General features: G+C 41.8%; 1 protein-coding gene across 1 annotated transcript in view; it reads right to left on the reverse strand.

Annotated features, from left to right (window-relative positions):
• Positions 1–204: 204 nt before the first annotated feature.
• Positions 205–25,139, reverse strand: part of foxk2b (forkhead box K2b) — a 30,653-nt gene continuing 5,718 nt past the window's right edge. The window contains exons 2-9 of the mRNA XM_062050329.1: positions 6,860–7,054; positions 4,310–4,463; positions 4,093–4,239; positions 3,826–4,019; positions 3,545–3,741; positions 3,234–3,470; positions 2,976–3,170; positions 205–1,345 (exon numbers count right to left, since the gene is read on the reverse strand). Of these exons, the coding sequence (XP_061906313.1) occupies positions 1,152–1,345; positions 2,976–3,170; positions 3,234–3,470; positions 3,545–3,741; positions 3,826–4,019; positions 4,093–4,239; positions 4,310–4,463; positions 6,860–7,054 (1,513 nt within the window). The 3' untranslated portion in view covers positions 205–1,151. The remainder of the gene's footprint in view (positions 1,346–2,975; positions 3,171–3,233; positions 3,471–3,544; positions 3,742–3,825; positions 4,020–4,092; positions 4,240–4,309; positions 4,464–6,859; positions 7,055–25,139) is intronic.

The following is a 25,139-nucleotide window of genomic DNA, read 5'->3' on the forward strand; positions in this document are numbered from 1 at the left end:
CTTGAAGAATAAAAAATAACTATAATTACAACCCAGTCTTTTGAACGGCTCTTTGGAAGAAATGAATCCTTTCAAAGAGCCATTATTCCATCCCTAATATTTATAAACACAAAGTAAATCTTGAATTATTTTGTACGCCACTGAGCAGTAAAAAGAAAAGAAAAAGGAACTGCCCTCTAGTGGTGAAATGAAGGACAAAAGACAGACTTTAAATTAATTTATTTAAAAAAAAAGCATTCCTCCACTGAAGCTGAACAAACATTTCTTCTTTGACTACGTTTGGAACGTGTACAATCAGAGCGACGTCACGGGGGCGGGGCTGGGAGGGGGCGGGGTCAACACGACGACGAGGAGAAAAAGTTAAAGAAAAGGCGATGAAGAGGACAAAGGAGGCGTAAAAAAGAACAGAAACATTTCATCAAGTGCAGGTCAGCTTTGGATTGTTTTTTTTTTTGTCTTTTTCTTCCGTCGGGGCGAAGGCGCTCGCACTCATGCAGGATCAACGTGGCGTTTTCGTGTCACAAGGGGGCGGGGTCTGTTGCCGTACAAGTCATTTTTTCTTTTTTCTAGATTAGTCACCGAGCTGGCGTCTTTATATCGATGATGGAAGTTCATGAAAAGATGTAAAAAAAAAATACAAACAAACAAAAAAACAGTCCTGTGCTCCACGCGGCTGCGGCACAGGAAGTTCCGAGCTGAGCGGGCTAGCTGCCAAACGTTCGGGAATATGGACTCCCGTTCTGATTGTGTCGATGGTTTGTCAAGATGGCCGCCACCCACGCCGCCGGCCCGGTAGGTTCTGGTGACACTGGAGGGGAGAGGAGGGGCCGCCGGGGTCTCCTATCGGCTGAGGTAGATGCGACAGAGAGGCGGCGTCCGTCTCGAGCGGAGGCGGGACCACTCAGGACGAAAGTCAGCTCTTAAGGTGGATTTAAGGCTTCCTGCAGTCGAGTTTCGTCAGCGGCCATGTCCGTTTAGCTTCGCCCCTTTTCTAAGTTTCAGTTCTTTAAGTCCACAAGAGTGAAAATGACGAGATTCCTCCTCGTTTGGCACCTCGAGATCGGGAGGCGGGACAAGTAAAAGAAACAACGAGGGATGCGAGGGGGAAAAAGTCGCGGTGCTGGAGGGGTGTGTGGCGTGTAATTAACGAGCTAATTGAGGCGGCTGATCGGGTCGTTACCTGCTGACGAGTCCACCGCCGGCCTCGCCTCGTCCTCTGTTTTGACACGCTTAGCATCGGGCGCTCCCGCCGCCTGCTGGTCGCCGTTCTGTCGCTTGGTGGGGAGGCAGGCAGAGGCGGAGGCGTGGTCCGCCAGCAGATGCAGCGGGCTCGCCACCGCCGCAGCTGAAGAAGAGCGACAAATGGCGGCGATTAAAAAAAACGGTACCACAGCATATTTCTGCAGCAAATCTAATTTGATGATTTTCAATGCCACTTAAAACAAATGTAATGCCCAGGTCCTATTGCAGATAGCCGTTACCATAAATTCCAAACTACAGCAGTTTTTTTTTTCCTACGCTCTAAACCCTGCGGTTAGTTTATGTATTTTTCTTCGCTGACGGCCATAATACAAATAGTTAAAATAAAACAAAAATTTTAAATAAAAAGCAAAGACACTGGAAAGGTGTAACGGTGCCATTTTTTAAATGAGTTTGCTCACTGCAGGTGCTGCTTTGCCCATCTGTTTAGACTGAGCTTTCAAACAGAAGTACGAGTGCCGTTCCATCTTGCAGCCATCCATAGCGTTTCTACTCGTATGGATTCTTCATTCATCACTCCAAGCAACGTTTGTAAGTTTTTAAACATAACTAAAACAATTACTTACTAAACCATCTCATGTGTGATGTCTGTAAGAGCGTTTTCATGCATATGTGTACGTGCTATCCTAAATACCATCATTAGCATTAGCTAATATGCTGACACGTTTACTAGTGTCTGTGTTAGTATTATTACCTTGGAATGGCATTTGTTTTGTATTGTTCCTCTTACAAAAAAATCCTCAGTAAATTCATCAAAACGTCACCGTGGAGTTATTGAGTCTGTTTAGCTGATTGGAGAGCTAACTTCCCCAGCTAGTGGGTCTATGACGATGACTTCTGTTTTGTTTGTTCAGCCGTTTTACAGCTATGTAAATAAACATTTACAGAATCTTTTTGTGTAAATAACTAATTTCCCAACGTATATATCTGAGGCTTACATACCAAAGACTATAAAAATGGAACCCATTACCTCCCTGCTTGGCACTCAGCATCAAGGGTTGGAATTGGGGGTTTAATCACCAAAAAGGATTCCCGGGCGCAGGTTAAATGCAGAGAATAATTTCGCCACACCTAGTGTGTGTGTGACAATGATGTGGCCAGATCTGGCCCCTCTGCCTTGAGTTTGACACCTATTCTTTAGTAAATTAGAGTTAAGTAGCAAGACTGTTTGATCTCATCATTTACCTTTATCGTTAACTGCTGGCTGCCTTTAATAGTCGACTTGTGATTAGCTAATAGCATTTGTGATTTCACCACGTTGATACCCACTGAGCAACGTTTGTAGGACTAGTTGCACACGCTGTGGAACCCTCTCGGGGTTTAACCATTGCTGGGCTTCAAACAGATTTTAAAAGGTCAGCCGGCCACTTTCGCTGAAATTTGCATTTTCCCGACATATATTCCTTTACCCGCTTTTGCCACAGCATGAGCATTTTCACAGGATGTAGCATTCTTTTGAGCTTTTAGCTCGGTAGCTAGCACCCTGTATCCTCAGCCGAAAGACCCAGGTTTGGTCCCGGGCTGACCGGAAGCAGGGACTAAACCAGGCGGAATTGTAATACATTTTTTAATGCCTTTGGACATCGAATTGAATGCTTTTTAAGGCCATATTTTTGGCAATATCCTTTTAATGAATTTGTAATCTTTTTAATGACTCGCAGGAACCCTAGTGTTTCAGGACAAAGCGATGTGTGTGGCGTGTCGGGGGCTCTTACCGGCGGCGCTCTGGATGGCGGTGGTGATGCTGTGGGTGCCGTTCTGCACAATGGCCTTGATGGGCAGTTGGTGCTGACCAATGGGCGCCTGCTGCACGATTGTGACGGTTTGCAGGGGCGTGGCCGCCTGGGTGCTCTGGATGATGCGACTGGCTCCGCTCGTGGAGGTGATGGTGGAAACACCCTCCATTTTGACTGAGGAAAAACGCTCGTTAGCCGAAATGCTAATGCTAAGTGTTGCCGCGATCAAACGCTCACCTTTGACCTCGACGTGCTCGCCGTTCTCCTGCAGTTCGCTCTTGCTGATGATGGTGGCCGGCTGGGCGATGACGGTGGATCCTGCTGGGATCTGCTGCAGGACATGGACGGTCTGGACCGCCGGCTGGGAGGCGCTGGTGCTGACGGGGGACGCCATGGTGTACGTGACGGGCTTCATGCTAGGAGGTAACTGACCCTGGACGGCGATGAGGACCGGCTGGCTGCTGACGGGGGAGCCTGGAAGACCACAGAACATGGTTGTCAGTCTTAAAGGGACACCTAAAGGCGGGCGTGGACCCCCTAACGCCCACCTGAGGTGGTCTGTGCAAAGCGAGCCTCTTGGATCACGGCCAGCTTGGGCTGCAACGCCGTGGTAATGACGGCGGGGGCCGAGGTGTCCATCTCCAGGGGAACGGGGGAGCCCTCTCGAGACAGGCTCTCAGGAGTCTGCACGCCGCTGGAGTGAGCCGACAGCACCCCCAAGTGGTTGGGAGAGGCGGGTGCGCTCCTGTCGGAGAACAAAAAAAAATTAGCCGCGATAAACAAGGAAGGACTGTACTGCGCTTCCATGGCAAAAGAGCGTTTGTCGCACCTGGAGGAGAGGGGTCCGTGTGGGGTCCTGAAGCAGGGGACGCCACGGGGCCTTCGTTTCCTGAAGGCCTGCTCGATGAGCTTGCCCTCTGAGGACGGGTCTATCCTCCAGAAGGAACCTTTGCCGGGCTCCTCCTGCGAGCGAGCCACTTTGATGAAGTAGCGGTTCAGCGACAGGTTGTGACGGATGGAGTTCTGCGGCGAAGGAGGGGAAGAGAGACGTTAGCAGTCGCTTCGGCGTGTTGATGGTGCCGTCCGTCCAACTGACCTGCCAGCCCTTGTCGGCAGTTCTGTAGTAGGGATAGTTCTTGGTGATGTGGTTGTAGATCCCGTTTAGTGTGAGCTGCTTGTCCTGCGCCATGGTGATTGCCTGGACTATCAGCTGAGCATACGAGTAGGGAGGTTTGGAGTCGTCCTGCATGGGGAATGACAACAGCTTAGCTGCGGGGAACATTACTTTGTATTAAGAGCAGCGCTGCTCTCACCTTAGGACTGTCCTCTCCTGACGCCTCCTTGTCGTTGTCAGGCTGAGAGTTGTCGTTGATGAGCTGCAGCTCGGCAGAGCTCACCATGCGGCCTCCCATGCGGTAGCCAGAGGAACCGGCACCTCGCGGACTGGAGGGGCACGAGTTGGCAGCACTGAAGGGTAGAACAACAACAAGGCCATCACTGCACCGTTTGGAACTAAGTCCTCACTCTTCAAGGTCCGTGCATAAAACTCCTTAAAGTTCATGCAAGTCAGAATACTACACACTCTTATACCAGGGATACCGATTATTAGTAGTCAAGGAGGCCGATAATCGAAATTTGAAGCAGATATTAATTTGCAGTAAGTAAACAGCTGGACAAGGCTTGAAGTTGTTTTTTTAAAATATTATTCTTTAGGAAACGTGGGACCAGTAGCGACAATGTTTAATGCGGCACTAATGTTGTGGTTAACAGCAAAAACATCAAACACCTTTATTACGTTTGTCTAAGAGGAGCATCAACATTTCCATTTCAAAATATGGCAAATCTCCTGGGAAACTTGGTAAAAATATGGCATTTCTCTACATCACAATAGCTCATCTATTGTACTCAATTTTATAGCAGTTTATGGATTTATTACTTGTAAGGTTTCCTTGTGAGGAACCCTAAAATACTGCAAACATTTTGGGCTCTTTTTACATATAGTTGGGACATTTTTCAAGCTGCCAAACATAATTTCTTCCTGGATGTTACAGAAAGTATGAGAAGGTGTGAGCTGCTGCCTGCTGTTCTTTTCCTATATAACAAGTGTCATACTTGTCATCCATGTCTGTCGCAGGTTTTTTTACGTGACTGAATCCCAGAACATGAAACTTGTGGCACTACTTTGATGAGCCCACGGTTCGAGTGTTGCGGACCGAGGCTTGTCGAGCGACTCCATCGCTGCAGTAGCAAAAACAAACAAGACCGAGAAGACGGCAGGAAAGAAGGATAAAAACTGGATTTCCTGGCAAAAAATGGAAATTTTGACAGGTAAGCACAGGAGACGTGGCCGCGTGAGCGCTGCGTTGAAAGCAGCTGAGCACACCGGGGAAGAATTCTCACAAGAACTTAAATGCCCAATCGGATATCAAGACATATTTGGGGACAATTATTGACAATGAGAGTTTTGATTATTCTTAATTGAATTAGAGACAAAATAACTGACTGATGCAGGGCAAAGGAGCTGGTACTTAAGCAGTGGTTAGTACTATCTACTTCACCAATTATAGATTTTTTCAAATACTAAATACTTGTATTATCCATTCATCTTCTACCACTTGTCCCTCTCGATGTGTATATATTGTATCTGCTGATGTAGGTATATTGTAATAAACAAAAAAAGGTTGATACCAATATACGTTAAAATATTATCAGTCGATCTCTAGTAAGCAAGGTATGATCGTTCCTTCCTCTCCTTCTCCCGCTGGCCTGAGTTCGCACTATGAGTGCCAACATTTGTCCAAGATAATATTTGTCGCCAATAAAAATTGTATTGTCGACAGTCGTCGATGATGTCATCGCTCCTAGTGTGGGAACATTTCAGTCTAATCTTGTTTCAGACATGAATACTTTGCTCATGCGTCGAAGTGTACCTCGTTTTTTAAGGCAGTACAGTTAAAATGGGGGGCCTGATGTCGGACATGTGGAGTTTGCCATCTCAACTTGGTGAGATAGTTAGCTTGTTGCCTTGCTAGCTCGCTAACAAGTGTGAGACAAAGTTGTGTGAAAAATAGATAACTATTTTAAAGTAAAGTCTCCTAGCTAAACTTTGTCTAAATCAATTCAAGTAATTTTTTTTTTGTTGGCACAACAACACACACACACACTCAAAAAAACATTAGGCTCCATGGTAAAAAGTAAAAATAAAGAAATTGTTGGTAAAAGAGGTAAAATCACCTCAACATTATGGCAGTTTAATGGATTATTTCAAAGGGACCATAGTCAGACCAATGTGGAGCACCTTTACCACGCACACCTGAGCATAGCCTTAACCCAATTATTTTGCCTCTCACCAATCTTGGCGGCTGTGGGTTAAATGCAGGTTACAGTTGAGTTGTTCAGATGTCTCCACGGTTTGTCTGCTTGTAAGTACTCCATGTGTATGCGTTGCCTAATATGCGCATCTGCTCGTTTTACCAGCAATGACGCGACTTTTCCAAAGAAAAAAAAAGTACCAGTATTTTTCAGAAGAAATATAGAACCGTTTTTAATTCATTAGTACCGCGGTACTTTATTACTACCGGTATACCGTACAACCCTAGACCATACAGTGAAATGGTGATATTTTTGCCCAAGGTTATCATTCTGTCTTAATCAGGCCTATTAATTAACAATCACCTTGCATAGTAGAATCCCAGAGACTGAAAATAAGAATGGATGTAATCCATCAAGTCAGAGTAATGGCAGTACAAGAGCTAAAGGAAGTGATTGTGTCAAAGAAGTAGTGCAAGTACATGCTTACAATCATCCTCTTTGCTGCCAGCATGTGTGTGTGTGTTGTTGATGGGTTGAGGTCCGACAAATACCTGATGGTTCCGGTGGGCGAGGGCAGCGGGCTCATGAGGTGGGCAATGTTGTCTGGAATGTTGATGGTGAGCGGGGCGATGTGAGGTTGGACCGGCTTGACGGGAGACTCGGGAGCTTCACGCTTCATCTTCTTCCCGCTGGAGAGCGCCGTGAAGGTGATCTTGATGTTGGTGCTGGGGAACCTGAACGTGCATCTGAGGGAACATGATCAGCGTTATCGCTCAGTGAGGACTTCGTTAAAGCTGCTTTAATTAGTGTCCTTGCCAGTAACATTGAACAGCTGCTGGAAACATAATCCATTTTTTCAATCGTTTTTTTCATGTTTCCTTCTTACTCTAAATCACATTCATAACCAAAACTTGATGAAAACATCAAATGTAAACACGAGAGGGAACAAACACACCGCTCTTTACAAATTGATGGGGATCGTATTAACTGTAAATGTTTCTATTTATGGTGAGTGCTGACAATAACATTATTAAAATTACTTCCTTATTCTCTTTTATTACACACAATTTTTTGAACAAAACAAAGCTAATTCTGCACAAGAAATGTGCAAATAAATAAAACAAATTATAAACAAATAAAAATATCTAATTATTCTATTATTGATCATATAATGGATTTTCTGGATTTTCCCTCTGCATGTACTGACTGTGACAATACTGACACACCAACAGTTGCTGTGTTGGCGCTAGGGAATTTTCAAAATGGGATCCAAGGGACCCCATCAAGTCATAAAAATGGGGTCCCACAGTACATTTTTGGGGTCCCACTTTTTTGTATCCGTTTTGAAAACAAATATTAAATTGCCATTATCCTGTTCTATACATTCTATATTGTGTTTTGGAAAAAGGTTGTCATAAACGTTAATTCATTAAAAAAATAATACAAAAGAAAAAAAATTGTTATGCATATGTAAATGTATTCTTTTATAAACATTCTGTGTTCATTAGTATTAACATACTTGTTCTTAGGGCTGAGCGATTATATGATTGTGATCGTTGATCGCGATTAATAAGAGTTCGATCTCGGTGATCAGCTGTTAGCATATTTCCTCGATCAAACATGGCGGAACTGACTGATAGAAGTTACAGCAGTCGTAAACAGTAGGGAAGCAACAATGCTTGGTATAATCCTGCACGGCACAATACCCCTTTATTGACCGTGATCCTGTGCACGCGCATAATTAAGAGCGACAAACTACAACAAAAGGCCAATGTGATGTAATGTCCCAACAGAGGCACACAAGAGTTTATGGCTCTTCCTAAACTTATTCGATGACCTTAACACGCCAACAGCAGTGCTCAAAATCGTATTCCTAAACTCGCACACGCTAGGTCGATTAATCGACATTGAATCAACACTGGGGTTTTAATTACTGCAATAACGTAACCGCAAGAGCCTGAAGTTTTCTTTTTTTCTCCGCCAATTAAAATTGTTGAGCGGGAAAGTCTGTGCATTGCTATAAGCACCTGAGCGTGTTTGACAGTACAATTAACTGCACGCAGTTAATGTCTTTTCAGTCATTAACAGTTTTTGTCTCAGTGGGCGGACAGCGAGAAAACCAGCTCTCTACTCGCTTGTGAGAAGTTTCGCAAAGTAACAAAAAGGAGCTTCAAATCGGATGGGCATTATGAGCCCATAAACTCGGACGAACGAGCAGGAATGCGTGATCACTTTATTATTATTATATATTATGATTATATTACATTATAAAAACTATAGTTTTTATTGATTATTTCTTCAGTTTAAGAGCATGATGTAGACAAAAGCTCTGAGTATGCCTGTATAAAGCCAAATAGTCCGCCTTCACGTGTTATTTTTGCAGCTTTCTGCATTGTTATGGATAAAATATAAAAATTGCAAACCGAACTGCAATCACAATTTTTGAAGGAAAATAGCAATTAGGTTTTCTCTCAAAATTGTGGAGCCCAAGCACACGCGTTTCTCTGTCGCTAACCCCACAAGCAACACAACACGTCCTCATTCTCCAATATCAACATTAGGGGTGCACAAAAAATAATGTTTCACATCTGAATCGCCAATCTTATTCATCCTGATTCTAAATTGATTCATAATTTCCCAAAAATGTACATACATTTATATTTTTACTAAACACTATTTTTTTCATTACAATATATATATATATATTTAATACCTTTTTAGGCCATCGCCTTGTAACCAGAAGGAGCTGTTTTAACTGCAAATTGTTTTGAAAAAGTTTCATTATAATAAATATACCAAATAATACATTGCGAGAATCGGTTTGAATCGCAAATCCTGTTGAATAGAATCTGAATCGAATTGTCGCGCCAGGAATCGAAACCGAATCGTTAAATGCCCAAAGATTCACACCCCTTAACAACATACAACACATTACCATGAAATGATTAACGTGGACCCTGACTTAAACAAGTTGAAAAACTTATTGGGGTGTTACCATTTAGTGGTCAATTGTACGGAATATGTACTGTACTGTGCAATCTACTAATAAAAGTCTCAATCACTCAATCATTCAAAGCAGGTCGTTACTGTGAGAAGTAAACATGGTGGAAGGATAACAGGAGAGAATAGTGAAAAAGCCCAACTTCCATCATTTGGACTTGTTTTGTATTTAGGCTGTACAAACATCAGCAAAAAAATGTCAACGGCTAAAATAAATCACTAAAGCGAGTGTGTGAGCCAACAACAACAACAATATTACCACTAATCCATTCCCTTCCCCTCACTGAAACCACCCACAGGTAGTTTGTCACAGGACATGTTTGTGTCCAACGACAAAAAGAACGCCAGCAAACAAACTGACCAACTGAGGAAAACTTTCACTCGATTTTAAACCCCCGCTTGCCTCATGAAAAGAAGGAATGTCAACAAAAGAGGGCAGCGAGACGGAAAGGACAGCGTGTGAGGAAGGGGGAGGGGAGCCTCTTGTGTTTACATCAGCCGAGAGGAATCCCAGGAATACCAAGTGTCCCCTGGGCCGTAACCACGACTGACCTCACAGCTTTTCTACTAAACGTGGAGGACGTAAACACGGCGATACATGTGACCTCGCAGCAAACACACAAACGATGCAGTGCTAAAACGACATGGAGACTCAAGAATCAAAATGCTACGATCAAGTAGTTTTTGAGAGCAGGAAGAAACATGAGTAAAGTGCAGCTCTTTGCTGGCATAAAGTATAGAACAATATTAACATTTCATATCACGGTTATTGCGACCAAAATCATTATCACAGTATTGTTGAATGTCCTCAAAAGTACTTATACACAAAATTAATTATTTTCAAAAAGTTTTTTTTTAATAAATAAAATGAATAAACACACTGTTAAAAAAACACTATGTGTATATGTATGTATATATATATATATATATGTATATATATATATATACATTTATTTATTTATTTTAAAAATAATTTGTATTATTTACTTACTTTATTTTATTTAATTATTTGTATTTGTTATTTTTAATTTAATTTGTATTTCATTTTATTATTATTATTATTTTTTTTAAAATTATTGTTATTTTTTTTTAATCTTATTATTTATTTGTGTGTGGCGTCGCGCGGGTCTCGCTTCCTGTTGGGTGGGGTCCGTGCCCGTGTGGCCCGACCTTGCGCTGTGGGGTCTCTGTTGGCGACTTGATGTGGTGGCGGCGCGGCGCCCGTGTCTGGTCTGGATACTGTGTCTCGGTTGTTTGGGCGGTGGTGTGTTTGTGCGGGTTTGGGTCGGGGTGGTGGGGTCTTTTGGTGGGGTGGGGGGGTTGGTGTCTCTTGTTTGCGTGTTGCCGTTTGGGCTTGCTGGCGGGCTGGCGCTGGCTGGTATCTGTGATCCTGTTGGCGTGTGGTTGCCGGTCGCGGTTTTTTTTTTGATCGCTTTGATTTGATTGGGTGGTGCTGGCTGTCTGGGGGTGTTGTGGCTGCTGTTTCTGCTGCCGTTTGTTTGTGGTGTGGGCGCCCGTGGCTGCTGGGTCTGGTGCAGGGGGGTGGCTGATGTTGTGACTGGTGGCAGCGCGCGCGCGCGGTGGTTGTCGGGGCTGACAAACTGTGTATATGTATGTGTATGTGTGTGTGTGTGTATGTATGTATGTATGTATGTATGTATATATATGTGTATGTGTATGCATGTGTATGTGTACATGTGTATGTATATATATATGTATGTATATTTCTGGGGGTACGTTCTGGGCCTGCCTGTCGGGTGGGGGTCGGCGCCTCAGGCTACTGCATCCGGACTGCGTGTCTGGAGCTCCTGGGTCCCGCCGTCCATCCCTTCCGGGTGCCCGTCTTGGTTGGGGCTGCTGGGTCTGGTCCCTGCGTCTACTGTGGTGGCTTGGTGCTGCAGGGTATTCCAAGGTGCTGCGAGTCGGCTGTTGGGGTAGCGACCTTGTGTGTCAGCATGTCTGTGATCTTCTTTTAATTCTTTTTTGTAAATTTTTTTATTTTTTAATTTTTTTAATTTTTATAAATACATTTAATTATTTATTTATTTTTTTCCTTTTTAAAAAAAAATATATTTTATTAATATTATTATTATTATGTATTTATTTATTCCCCTACCTCGGGGGGGGGGGGGGGGGGGGGGGGGGGGGGGGGGGGGCTCGGCGGGGCGGTTGCTGGTTGTTCCATCTCCATCGTTGGGGTCCCTGCGGGTGGGGTGGGTGGTTCCTGTGGCCCCGTGCTGGGTGGTCCTGTGGCGGCCGGTTTGGGTGGGGTGGCCGTGGGCTGGCCTCGCCGCGCTCTCCGGGGGTGGGGGGGTGGGCGGTCTTGGGGGCCCTGTTGCCGGTGGGGCGGGGGCGGTCTTCCCGTCCGGTTGCGGGGGGTCTCCGGGCCCCTCGGGCGCGGCGTCCCGCCTTTCTGTCCGTGTGGGGTGTGGTCTCTCGCTGGCTTGGGGTCTGGCTGCCCCCTGTTTTTCTCGTGCCTTGTCCTCTGCCGGGTGCGTCTGTCTGCGGCCTGCTGCTGGCCCTTGTGGGCGGCACGGTGGGCCAGGCTCTGGGGTTCCTGTCGCTGTCCGGCTTGGCTGCGTGGGGGCGGTGGCCCCTGGTTCCCTGGGCACCACACCTACTGTTTGTGGGATGGGTTCTCGGGGAGGCTGGGGCCGTACTCTGGCTCCCGCACACACTGGGAGTCAAATGTATTGTACATGCAAATTCACATATACTCACACACATACAAACAGGCATACATAGGTACCTACGCTCCCACATACATATACAAATAAATACAGTACATATTTACACACTCAAAGTTCGTACATCCACACGCACATTCATTATACAGACATACTGTATACACATACTGTACATATACATTCACTGTAAAAACATACATATACACGTACTGTACATATACACTCACTGTGCAAACACACACATACACATACTACACATACATTCACTGTACAAACACACACATACATATACTGTACATATACATTCACTGTACAAACACACATATACACATTCTGTACATATACATTCACTGTTCAAACACACATATACACATACTGTACATATACATTCGCTGTACACACATATACACATACTGTACATATACATTCACTGTACAAGCACACATACACATACTGTACATATACAAGTACATATGCACACATACATTCATGCACATAATCACGTTTCATCAAACATATATTAACGTTGTTGCCCTAGGGTAAACTGGGTATAACACATGGCACACTGACAAAGCTTAACCTATTGTTACTATAACAATCTACAAGGTTAATGTAGTTTGCTTCTCTTTCTTCCCCTCCATTTTTCTGCATTCTTTCGTATCTCAAGTTATCATTACGTATATGTATTGTTGCATTTGAACAATTGTATTGTTGATAATAAAGGTAAAGTACTGGTATTGTTTATTATCAATAGCACTATTTCTATTGGTATTCATATTGCTCCATTTTTAGTGTAATAATGCTCATTGTCATTTCTGTATTTTTTATTTTCGCTAATTGCTTATTTGCTATTACTTTTACCATCATATTTGTACATGTCGTATTTGCTGATGTTGCTCTGTTGTTGTTGTTGTTGTTGTGTTTGCTGTTGTTTTTGTCTCTCTGTCTAATCCCCCTCTTGTCCCCACAATTCCCCCCTCTGTCTTCCTTTTTCTCTCTTTCTATCCCCTCCTGCTCCGGCCCGGCTGCACCAAATGATAATATAAATACATTTAATAAAGTCAAAATACAAGTAAGGCAACAAGAGAAGTATCCTACACTTCTCTTTTGTAAAGTAAATCTGAACAGCCGATATGGGTATCTACATCTGCTATATCAGTGTTTTTCAACCTTTTTTGAGCCAAGGCACATTTTTTAAATTAAAAAAATACGGAGGCACACCACCAGCAGAAAAGGTTAAAAAATTAAACTCCACCAGGTTGTCGTGCCTTATTTTGAGTTTGTTGTTGTTTCCTGTGTGTCGTGCTTTAGTCCCTGTCTTGCGCTGTTATTTTGGTGACCCTTCCTGTTTTGTTGGTGTTCTCCTGTAGCAGCTTCACGCCTTCCTTTGAGTGTTATTGCCCGCACCTGCTTTGTTTTCGCAATCAAGACTATTTGAGTTGTGCGTACGCTATCCTTCTTTGTGGGGACATTGTTTATTTGTCATGTCATGTACGGGATGTGCTTTGTGGACGCCGTCTTTGCTCCACACGCTGTAAGTTTTTGCTGTCGTCCAGCATTCTGTTTTTGTTGACTTTGTAGCCAGTTCAGTTTTACTTTTGTTTTACATAGCCATTCCTATGCTTCAGTGCCTTTTAATCATTTTTGGTTTACGCGTTACATACCTTTTTACCTGCACACTGTCTGCCGCTGTGCTCTGCATATTGGGATCACGACAAACCATCCTCGACGCGTTCCGACTTCTACAAAGCAATGAACTACCTGCTGCCACCTACTGGTATGGAGTATTACAAGATTACCCTGCCAAGCGCTACACAGCACAGGCACTAGACAACGGCACATTATTATGATTATTGATTTGCAAAAAATATTTTTTGGACCAATTAGGTTAAGTTACATAATGTCCCACGGCACACCAGGCAATATCTCACGGCACACTAGTGTGCCGCGGCACAGTGGTTGAAAATCACTGTGCTATATGATTTGCCCGAGAAGCTGGGCAGGACATTATAAAAAAAAATAAAAAATAAAAAAAAACACTATTTTGCATGTTGTGTTATGCTTCACCGATAGTGTTTTAGTCTTAGTATTGTAATTTTAATGGCTAAGCTTTTATTGTTTCAAATATGTATTTATACTGTAGCACTATTAATATTTATTTGAATGAAAAGTGTGTAACAAATAAAATCTAAAATGTAAAATCGCTATTGCTAATCAGTAGCATGTCAAAAGCAAGGACAATGTGTATTAGCATTAAGATAGCGTTTTTTTTTGAAAAAAAAAAACATTACCTAGGAGGTAGTTTGGCTGACTTGTGTGTAATGTGCTCATCACTCCATCAAATCACATGTGAATCATGTCATTATTTTAGGGTTACTTCTGTTCTAAATCATTCATTGTTCATCAAAAGTTGGGCTGGACACAACAGTTGCAGTCTCAACTGTTTGGGTCCCACATCAAACTTAAGAGAGTCAATCACTTCACCATAAAAGTAGGTGACAGTGTCATCACCAGGAAAGATGAGGTCACCTACCTAGGTTCCATTCTAGAGGCTAACCTTTCCTGTGATAAAATGGCAACCAAGGTAATCAAAAAGGTTAACCAACGAACGAGATTTCTCTACAGAATTTCCTCTCTGGTCAACAAAAGCACCTTGAGGATTCTGGCGGGAACTCTCGTTCAACCCTTTTTCGATTACGCATGCACCTCCTGGTACCCTAGCACCTCCAAAACCCTCAAATCTAAACTCCAAACATCTCAGAACAAGCTAGTCAGGTTACTTCTAGACCTCCACCCCAGATCCCACCTCACTCCTACCCACTTCTCTAAAGTGGGCTGGCTCAAGGTGGAGGACAGAGTTAAACAACTTGCACTGAGCCTAGTCTATAAAATCCGCTACACCTCCCTAATACCGAAGTACATGTCAAACTACTTCCTTAACGTAAATGACCGCCATAACCACAACACCAGGGGGTGCTCCACTAACCATGTTAAACCCAGATTCCGAACTAACAAAGGTCTTAACTCATTCTCTTTCTATGCCACATCAATGTGGAATGCGCTCCCAACAGGTATAAAAGAAAGGGCATCTCTATCCTCCTTCAAAACCGCTATAAAAGTTCACCTCCAGGCAGCTACAACCCTAAACTAACACCCTCCCCGGATTGCTAATAATCAAATGTAAACAATCAAATGCAGATTATTTTTCTTATGCCTTCTGATCTCTCTCTCTCTCTCTCTCTCTCTCTATGTCCACTACTTGATGTCCATATCCCCACCCCCCCACCCCACCCCCCCTCCACACTCCTGATTGTAAATAATGTAAATAATTCAATGTGATTATCTTGTGTGATGACTGTATTATGATGATAGTATATATGATAGTATATATCTGTATCATGAATCAATTTAAGTGGACCCTGACTTAAACAAGTTGAAAAACTTATTCGGGTGTTACCATTTAGTGGTCAATTGTACGGAATATGTACTTCACTGTGCAACCTACTAATAAAAGTCTCAATCAATCAATCAATCAATTCCCACTAATATGCAATTTTTTTATAATATTGCCCGATTGTAGCTGAGATAGACTCCAGCACCCCCCGCGACCTCGAAAGGGAGAAGCGTTAGAAAATGGATGGATGGATGACTTTTAAAAAAAAAAATATATATTACTTAATGAGCTGCATCAAAAACTCAAGGACTCGCTGCACGGTTGTCCTCCAGCGCTCGGTGGCTATTTTTCACCAGCTCGCAGGAGAAGCGAAAGCAAAATTATTTACGGTTTCTTTTTACTTGTCTTTATTACGTGCAGTAGTGCTGTGCAAAAGAACTCTAAATACCGTAGTACGCCATAAAAAATATTTATCGTACGATATCACTCTCATTTGTTTAAACTTTACGATGACAGCAGGAGTATGGATACCAGCAATGTAGCAGAGATGGAAAGCACAATGGAAGCTAAACCAACAAAACATGAAGAGGAATTGGTGCCAAATGGAAGAAAGAGGAAGTTATTTGTTTGGTTTAAACAAGTCAGACATCGACCAAACGACAGTAATCTACAAAACGTGTCGCCAACATGTCGCTACTAGCGACTTGAACAGTCTTGTCTTCTGCTATACTGTACTCCTTCCAAACGACCTGTTTGGAATTTGGTTAGCTAGTGGCGTATTTGTGGCTAGTTACGTCATCTGATATCTCCATATATGGTACAATTTTACCCGAAGAGCTTTGCGCGAGTCCGCCATTGCAGTCAATAAGTTCCTTCTTTTTCCTCTATCCTCTTGTTGTGGGGCAGATTGGCTCATACATGCACACGCATCCTCCACTTATGGTGCGTTCCATTTACCTCGGCTGTTGGAAGTGGGAGTTTGGAATGACGTCACAGCAGAGTTGCGAGCGTACCAGTAATCAGAAATCAAGACGGCCACTTCCATGAAAGCTATTTTTGCGCTTGCCTGGTCTGAATATAAACAACCTATGGGAAAATACTCACTCTTTTTGCAACCTTCCAACAATGGTGAATGAAAAAAAGAAAATTTGATTTGTATTGTATTGTATTTCTGTTAACAGTGTGTCAAAAGAATTCAATAAACAAAAACAAAAAAACTCAAGACTCACTTCTGGTAAGTTAAGACTGAAGCAATCAATACTGTTTTAGAACCAGCCAATAAGGTGAGTTTTGAAGCAAAGAGTGTTTATGCACTGAATTTTGCTGCACTGAATTTTTACACACAATGTTATATTACTGTATTTTACCATTAGTTAAGATTATGATGCAGTAAGTTGAATGATGCGGACACGTTTGTTACTGGAGTCTGCCTGGAGACTTTGCATGTGTAAGTAATATGCAACTACAATTAATTGATACTGTTTATATTGACAAATGTGGTATTTTTACACTGCAATATTCTTCAATTGTTATCACGCATGTCTTGCTTGTGTGCTTAGCTGTTGTGTAGTTGCCAGCTCTTAGTAGCCCATTTATGAAAGATAATTTGTGTCTTTTTTTTTTTACATTAAATTATGCTGACAATTGCATTGAATAAAAATGTATGAGCCAAAAACCCCCACAGTGGATGAAGAGGAAACACAGACGCTATTGCTAGCAATGAAATAAATGTAGTTTACACTAGAGTAACGTTACCATTAGAGGTGGGGGATCTTTGGGCACCTCACGATTCGATTACAATTCAAGAGCTACGATTCGATTAAAAATCGATTTTTGATGCATCTGTAATTTATTTATATTGATGCATTTTCACAATTCTTTTCATTTCACTAAATAACCCCTTATCACTTGCAACTTCAAAAAACAGTGCATTTGTAATAAGAAACGGCTAAATTAATTCTATTTACATTTATTAAATTATTGGAAATATGTGCAAAACTGGAACATAAGTACCCTATAAAAAAGGAGCTGTTCTGATCGCTCTGTGAGGTGGCTCGCTGCAGTCAGCTAAATTGTACAACTGTCTGCATTACTTTATTTACAATAAATAAATGGATTACCGACTATTGATGTTTACTAATTGATTTTATAATCGTCCATGTCCTAATTGCAATGCATCTAAAAACCAATTACTTCCCCCACCTCTAGTTACCATATATAAACATCCAACAATACATCGCATATGGCTGATTTAGTGCTACAAAAACTAACCAGTATAGACGCAAATATGATTGTTTACATCCAGAGCAGCCATCTTTGAATCCAACTCGGGGTTGGTGAGAATGCTCCGACTTTCCAGGAAGGAAATCGGTTTCAGTTGTAATTCCAACTAGGTATTTGTCAGTAGACTCCAATGGAAGCGCTAACAACTACAACATTGCTGACGGGGAGAGGACGCAGTCGAAGTCGAAGCCGCGTAAATAGGACCCGCCCACAAAAATCAGCGCATTCTGAAGAGACGGTCAGAAAGCGGCTTGAAGATGGTCGGTTTGTGATAAAAGAACCATCATTACATGTTGTGTAGACCACAAGGAAGTGCTTTGCATGTGGACAAGAAATCATAACAGGACACCTTTAAAACACAAAAAGATTATGATAAGTGATAATAAAAGTAAACATGTGTTATAGTGCTCATGGGGGACATTATATTTAGACTAATGTCAACAACTGAACAGTACTGAAGGTGCTGTAATATGCATTATGTAACTCTCCAAACTGACAGTCTTTTTAAAGCGGAATATGTGTCAGTAATAGGATAATACTTAATGGCAAACATACTGCAATTTAAGGGTCGTTTTAGACATTAAGCGGGGCGATGAAAGGATATCAATATATATCGTGATAGAAACGTAATTGACACCAATAAAAAATGCATACGATAAAACGTTTTGATATTTTTTCAAGTAAGAAAGCGGAAGTTGCAAAGCAAGGTTGGTTGCATGAACGAAAGCAATCGCTCTCTGGTAACCGAGCAACGCAGGTAGTCATCACTGATCAGCGGGCATGACGCGCTAACAGCCAATCAGGTAATAGTAGTAAGTGCGCCATCTTGTCTGGCGATTGATCCTTTGCATGGAGTGACAAGAGAAAGTAAAAATGGAGAAACTGTGGATAAAACAGAACAAGTCACAGGGAGCCCAGTTCGTATATTACGGTCCGTAATATCATCAAAGGGTTCAGAGAATCTGGAGAAATCACTGCACGTAAGCAGCTAAGCCCATGACCTTCGATCCCTCAGGCTGTACAGCATCAACCAGCGACATCAGTGTGTAAAGGATATCACCACATGGGCTCAGGAACACTTCAGAAACCCACTGTCAGTAACTACAGTTGGTCGCTACATCTGTAAGTGCAAGTTAAAACTCTCCTATGCAAGGCGAAAACCGTTTATCAACAACACCCAGAAATGCCGTCGGCTTCGCTGGGCCTGAGCTCATCTAAGATGGACTGATACAAAGTGTAAAAGTGTTCTGTGGTCTGACGAGTCCACATTTCAAATTGTTTTTGGAAACTGTGGACGTCGTGTCCTCCGGACCAAAGAGGAAAAGAACTATCCGGATTGTTATAGGCGCAAAGTTGAAAAGCCAGCATCTGTGATGGTAATGGTATGGATACAAAAAAAAAGAGTGCGGGTACTAGACTGGCCTGCCTGTAGTCCAGATGTGTCTCCCATTGAAAATGTGTGGCGCATTATGAAGCCTAAAATACCACAACGGAGACCCCCGGACTGTTGAACAACTTAAACTGTACATCAAGCAAGAATGGGAAAGAATTCCACCTGAGAAGCTTAAAAAATGTGTCTCCTCAGTTCCCAAATGTTTACTGAGTGTTGTTAAAAGGAAAGGCCATGTAACACAGTGGTGAACATGCCCTTTCCCAACTACTTTGGCAGGTGTTGCAGCCATGAAATTCTAAGTTAATTATTTGAAAAAATAAAAAATAAAGTTTATGAGTTTGAACATCAAATATATTGTCTTTGTAGTGCATTCAATTGAATATGGGTTGAAAAGGATTTGCAAATCATTGTATTCCGTTTATATTTACATCTAACACAATTTCCCAACTCATATGGAAACGGGGTTTGTAATATGAAGCTTTTTATTACATGTAATCTTAATAAATTCCTGATAATAGTTAAGTGTTTTTAGGCAACGCTGGCCATGCAGCAATAGATCTACTACACGTTAGTTATTTTGTATTGTAAATCATGATAAAAATCATGAGACACAGTATCTACTTTTACCAGCAATATGCGCAACTTATGAAAATTACTAGCAGGCAGTTTGTAGTTTTGTTTTCTCAATCTTTCCTTCTCTGCATGTTTGCTGCCCTCGCCATGCTGTTTCAACAGCCAACCTTTGGCACCATCTTCGATCACTTTCCCACCGCAAACACTGCAAACTGCTTTCCCCGCATCTTTGTACTTGAAAATGAATTCCGAAAGCTGGCACCCGTACACTTCTTTTTCTCACCACGACAAATTCCAAGAATTCTTTATCCTCGCATCCAACCCAGACACCGTTCCGCTATCTCTCTTATGGAGGATATCTGTCTTCCTTCTTGGAAAAATTGTGAGCAATCAATTACACGAAACACATGTGTTATTTCAAAACAAAATCACCACATGATATTCATCAATCCCACACTATCTATATTAAGACTTAGACTTCCTTTTATTGTCATTCAAATTGAACTTTACAGTACAGATAAGAACACAATTTAGTTGCATTAGCTTGTTGTAGTGCAGGAAAAAAGAGCAATAAGGTGCAGATTAAAATAGATTACTGTACATATAAATATATTGCACTTTTGCATATGCATCCACATTTATGGATGTATGTTATAATGTCTTTATATTCCAGTGAGTTCATCCGTTTTGGGGGGAATTGAGGGGATTACCATGTTAAACACACAAGTACTTAAAAATATGATGATGTTTATTTAGGACCACTGCCATTATTCGTTTCCCCATTTAATAGCGCAGAGTCTCGAGGGATTTTACTACAGAGCGTTCGACTATCAATGGAAGCAACCGATACCAACCAACACATACGAAAGCAACCCGACTTCATTAGTGCGTTGTGTATTAGTGGTTTTATACGAATATCTAAAAAAAAAAACAACACTCTGGATTAAAAACATTTCGGAATTCACCTGGGATCCTTTAGTATGGCAGTATTTTTGGACTAATGTGGTGAATAAATAATGCAAGGCATCACCACCTTAGTCGCGCTCACCCTTTAGAGCACAGCTGTAACTTCCTGGCACTAAACCTGTATAAAATGATTCTTCTCAGGTTTCTGTTTACATTTTGCACTATTGTGTTACACTGTATCAAGCATTTCGTACATATTCCTTACTTTTGTACCTTCATTTTAAGAGGTTATTGTTAGGTGTTCAATGTGATTTAAAATGTTTACAGTGTTGACATATTCCCTTTTGTCTTGATAGCTGAGGCGATAATAATCAGAGGAAGGTTACATTTGAAAAAAAAAAAGTTTACATTACATATATTTTTGTCTTCTGCGATGAGGGGCCGACTTGTCCAGGGTGTACCCTGCCTTCCGCCCGAATGCAGCTGAGATAGGCTCCAGCAACCCCCGCGACCCCAAAAGGGGCAAGCGGTAGAAAATGGATGGATGGATTTTTTTTTTCTTGGTCCTAATTTCCGATAGGTCATAAAAATAATGAAAGGTATCGACTAGAGATGTGCGATAATATCGGCCGATAAATGCTTTAAAATGTAATATCGGAAATTATCGGTATAGTTTTTTTTTTAAATTATCGGTAACAGGGTTTTTATTTTTATTAAATCAACATAAAAAACACAAGATACACTTACAATTAGTACACCAACCCAAAAAACCTCTCTCCCCCATTTACACTCATTCACACAAAAAGATTGTTTCCTTCTGTTATTAATATTCTGGTTCCTACATTATATATCAATATATATCAATACAGTCTGCAAGGGATACAGTCCGTAAGCACACATGATTGTGCATGCTGCTGGTCCACTAATAGTACTAACCTTTAACAGTTAATTCTACTAATTTTCATTAATTACAAGTTTCTATGTAACTGTTTTTATATTGTTTTACTTTCTTTTTTATTCAAGAACATGTTTTTAATTCATTTATCTTATTTTATTAACTTTTTAAAAAAGGACCTTATCTTCACCATACCTGGTTGTCCAAATTAGGCATAATAATGTGTTAATTCCACGACTGTATACATCGGTATCGGTAATTAAGAGTTGGACAATATCGGAATATCTGCAAAAAGCCATTATCGGACATCCCTAGTATCGACCGATATAAAACACTTGCATCGTGATACGGTTTTCAGCCACATCGCCCTATTAAACAGGAAGTATGTTTTCAACAATTTGACAGTAATTATAGCGCTATAATATTATTGTTTTTACAATCTCTGCATTATTGTACCAAAAAAACAAACTTGGCTAAGGGGTCAATCCAGTTTTGACTTTTTGGCACCACCACCTTTGCTGCGCTCACCCTTTAGAGCACAGCTGTAACTTCCTGGCACTAAACCCGTAGAAAATAGTTCTTCTCAGGTTTCTGTTTACATTTTGCACTATTGTGTTACACTGTATCAAGCATTTCGTACATATTCCTTACTTTTGTACCTTCATTTTAAGAGGTTATTGCTAGGTGGTCAATGTGATTTAAAATGTTTACAGTGAAAGTTCCATGCTTGTGTTGACATATTACATTTTGTCTTGCGATAATCAGATGAAGGTTACATATAAAACATTTTTTTTACATTACATATATTTTTCTCTTGGTCCTAATTTTCGATAGGTCGTAAAAATAATGAAAGATATCGACCGATATAAAACACTTGCATCGTGATGCGGTTTTCAGCCATATCGCCCAATTAAACATGAAGTATGTTTTTTTTTTTTTTTAAGTACCACTGATAGTCACACACACACTAGGTGTGGTGAATTACCCTCTGCCTTTGACCCATCCCCATGTTCACCTCCTAAGTTAAAGTTAAAAAGTTTAAGTACCAATGATTGTCACACACACACACTAGGTGTGGTGAAATGTGTCCTCTGCATTTGACCCATCCCCTTGATCACCCCCTAAGAGGTGAGGGGAGCAGTGAGCAGCAGCGGTGGCCGTGCTCGGGAATCATTTTGGTGAATTAACCCCCAATTCCAACCCTTGATGCTGAGTGCCAAGCAGGGAGGTAATGGGTCCCATTTTTATAGTCTTTGGTATAACAAGTTGGCAGTAATTATAGTGCTATAATATTATTGTTGCAACACACATTGCATTATTGTACCAAAAAAAAAAAACTTGGCTAAGGGATCAATCAATTTTTGACTTTTTGGCACGACACCCGCAGGGCGGAGACGCTTGGGTTTGTTTACGTTCAGGAGCGCCATTCACAAACACGGCCAAGCAACTGATACCAACCAACACATACGAAAGCAAACCCGACTTCATTAGTGTGTTGTGTATTAGCGGTTTTATACAAAAATCTAAAAAAATTAATTCCACTCTGGCTAGAAAAAATTTGGAATTCCACTAAACAGCGGACACCTGGGATCCCTTAGTATGGCAGTTTTTTTTTTTTTTTACTAATGTAGTGATTAAATAATGCAAGGCACCACCACCTTAGCCGCGCTCACCCTTTAGAGCAGTAGTCCCCAACCACCGGGCCGCGGCCCGGTAGCAGTCTGTGGATCGATTGGACGAGAAATAATTAGTTATTTCCGTTTTATTTATTATCTGAGTCCGAATGATTTTTTTATTCTATTTTGAAAAATGACCGGATTCTCTCGGTTATATCTTGGTCACTTGAGCGGCAACATTTAACCCAGCTACGAAAATGAGTAAAAAACTGACGTCTTTGGAAAGTTTCTTTGTGAAGACAAAAAGGCACTGGGAAGAGAGAGAACAGCCTACGACTTCCAACAAAAAGAAAGCTTTTAACAGACAATACCAGGAGTCCTATTTGAAATATGGATTTATCGCAACAGGTGATTCCCACGCACCGAGCCCGCTCTGCATAATATGTGGCGACCAGCTCTCTAATGAGACAATGAAGCCTTCAAAACTGCTTCGCCACTTAGAGACCAAGCACCTTGGATTAAAAGACAAGCCCCCGGAGTATTTTTAAAGAAAAAAACATGAACATGAAAAACAAGAAATTACACCACATCAGTAAATGAGAATGCACTGAGAGCATCGTACTTAGTGGCTAATCGTATGGCTAAGGCTAAAAAGCCATTCACTATTGGTGAAGAATTGATCCTTCCTGTCGCTAAAGACATTTGCCGTCTACTGCTAGGAGAGACTGCTGTTAAAAATATATCACAGGTGAGTACACAGTGGATTCACGTTTATTATTATTTCATGACAAACGACAACCCCCAAACCTCTTCCCACTCCCTTTCAGGCAAAACTGGACCATCATGCTTACATACTGTACATCAGTGGTCCCCAACCACCGGTCCGGGGACCGGCACCGGTCCCTGACGCATTTGCTACCGGGCCGCACAGAGGCTTTAAATAATTTATAACCGACTGCATTTTCTCCTACTTAACTTTCGCCAGTCCCACCAGACACACCAAAAAGTTTGTTCATAGATGTATTATAAAACTTCTAATAGGAAGTCGTCATTTGCTATATTTGTTACATCTTTGTTACATGGGACAATGCACATTAATAAGCATATAAAATGTAAAGGTGCCAAAACGTAGCCAAAAGCTAGCTTCCATCTGCAGTCCGCGTCAGGTTGATGACCTAAGATCGGGGCAGATCAGGAACAAAGTGACCATAGGAGTTAATGTGCTTAAGGAAGATGGAGAAGTGCTAAATTGTTGCATATAATTGTGCTGAAGGAAAAAAATAAGCATCTCCTTTGGCCTAGTATAGGCCTATTGAACCCCACTACTACCGGCCACGCAGTCTGATAGTTTATATATCAATGATGAAATCTTAACATTGCAACACATGCCAATACGGCCGGGTTAACTTATAATGTGCAATTTTAAATTTCCCACTAAACTTCCGGTTGAAAACGCCTTTGGATGATGACGTATGCGCGTGACGTAGCCAGTGAAACAGGAGTATCGGTAGCCCATTGAAGCCAATACAAAAAGCTCTGTTTTCATCTCAAAATTCCACAGTATTCTGGACGTCTGTGTTGGTGAATCTTTTGCAATTTGTTTAATGAACAATGGAGACTGCAAAGAAGAAAGTTGTAGGTGGGATCGGTGTATTAGCGGCTGGCTGTAGCAACACATCAAGGAGGACTTACTTGGATAGCAGACGCGCTAGCCAACGCTAGCCGCCAACCGCATCTGTGATCGGGTGAAGTCCTTCATCGCACCGTCGATCGCTGGAACGCAGGTGAGCACGGGTGTTGATGAGCAGATGAGGGCTGGCTGGCGTAGGTGGAGCGCTAATGTTTTATCATAGCTCTCTGAGGTCCGGTTGCTAAGTTAGCTTCAGCGTCCTTAGCAACAGCATTGTTAAACTTTGCCAGGCTGAGAATTATTAACCGTGTAGTTACATGTACATGGTTTAATAGTATTGTTGATTTTCTGTCTATCCTTCCAGTCAGGGATTTATTTATTTTGTTTCTATCTGCATTTGAGCCAGATGCTATCACGTTAGCTCAGTAGCTAAAGAGCTTCGCCGATGTATTGT

Source organism: Entelurus aequoreus, linkage group LG06 (assembly GCF_033978785.1).
Source record: "Entelurus aequoreus isolate RoL-2023_Sb linkage group LG06, RoL_Eaeq_v1.1, whole genome shotgun sequence".
Taxonomy (NCBI): domain Eukaryota; kingdom Metazoa; phylum Chordata; class Actinopteri; order Syngnathiformes; family Syngnathidae; genus Entelurus; species Entelurus aequoreus.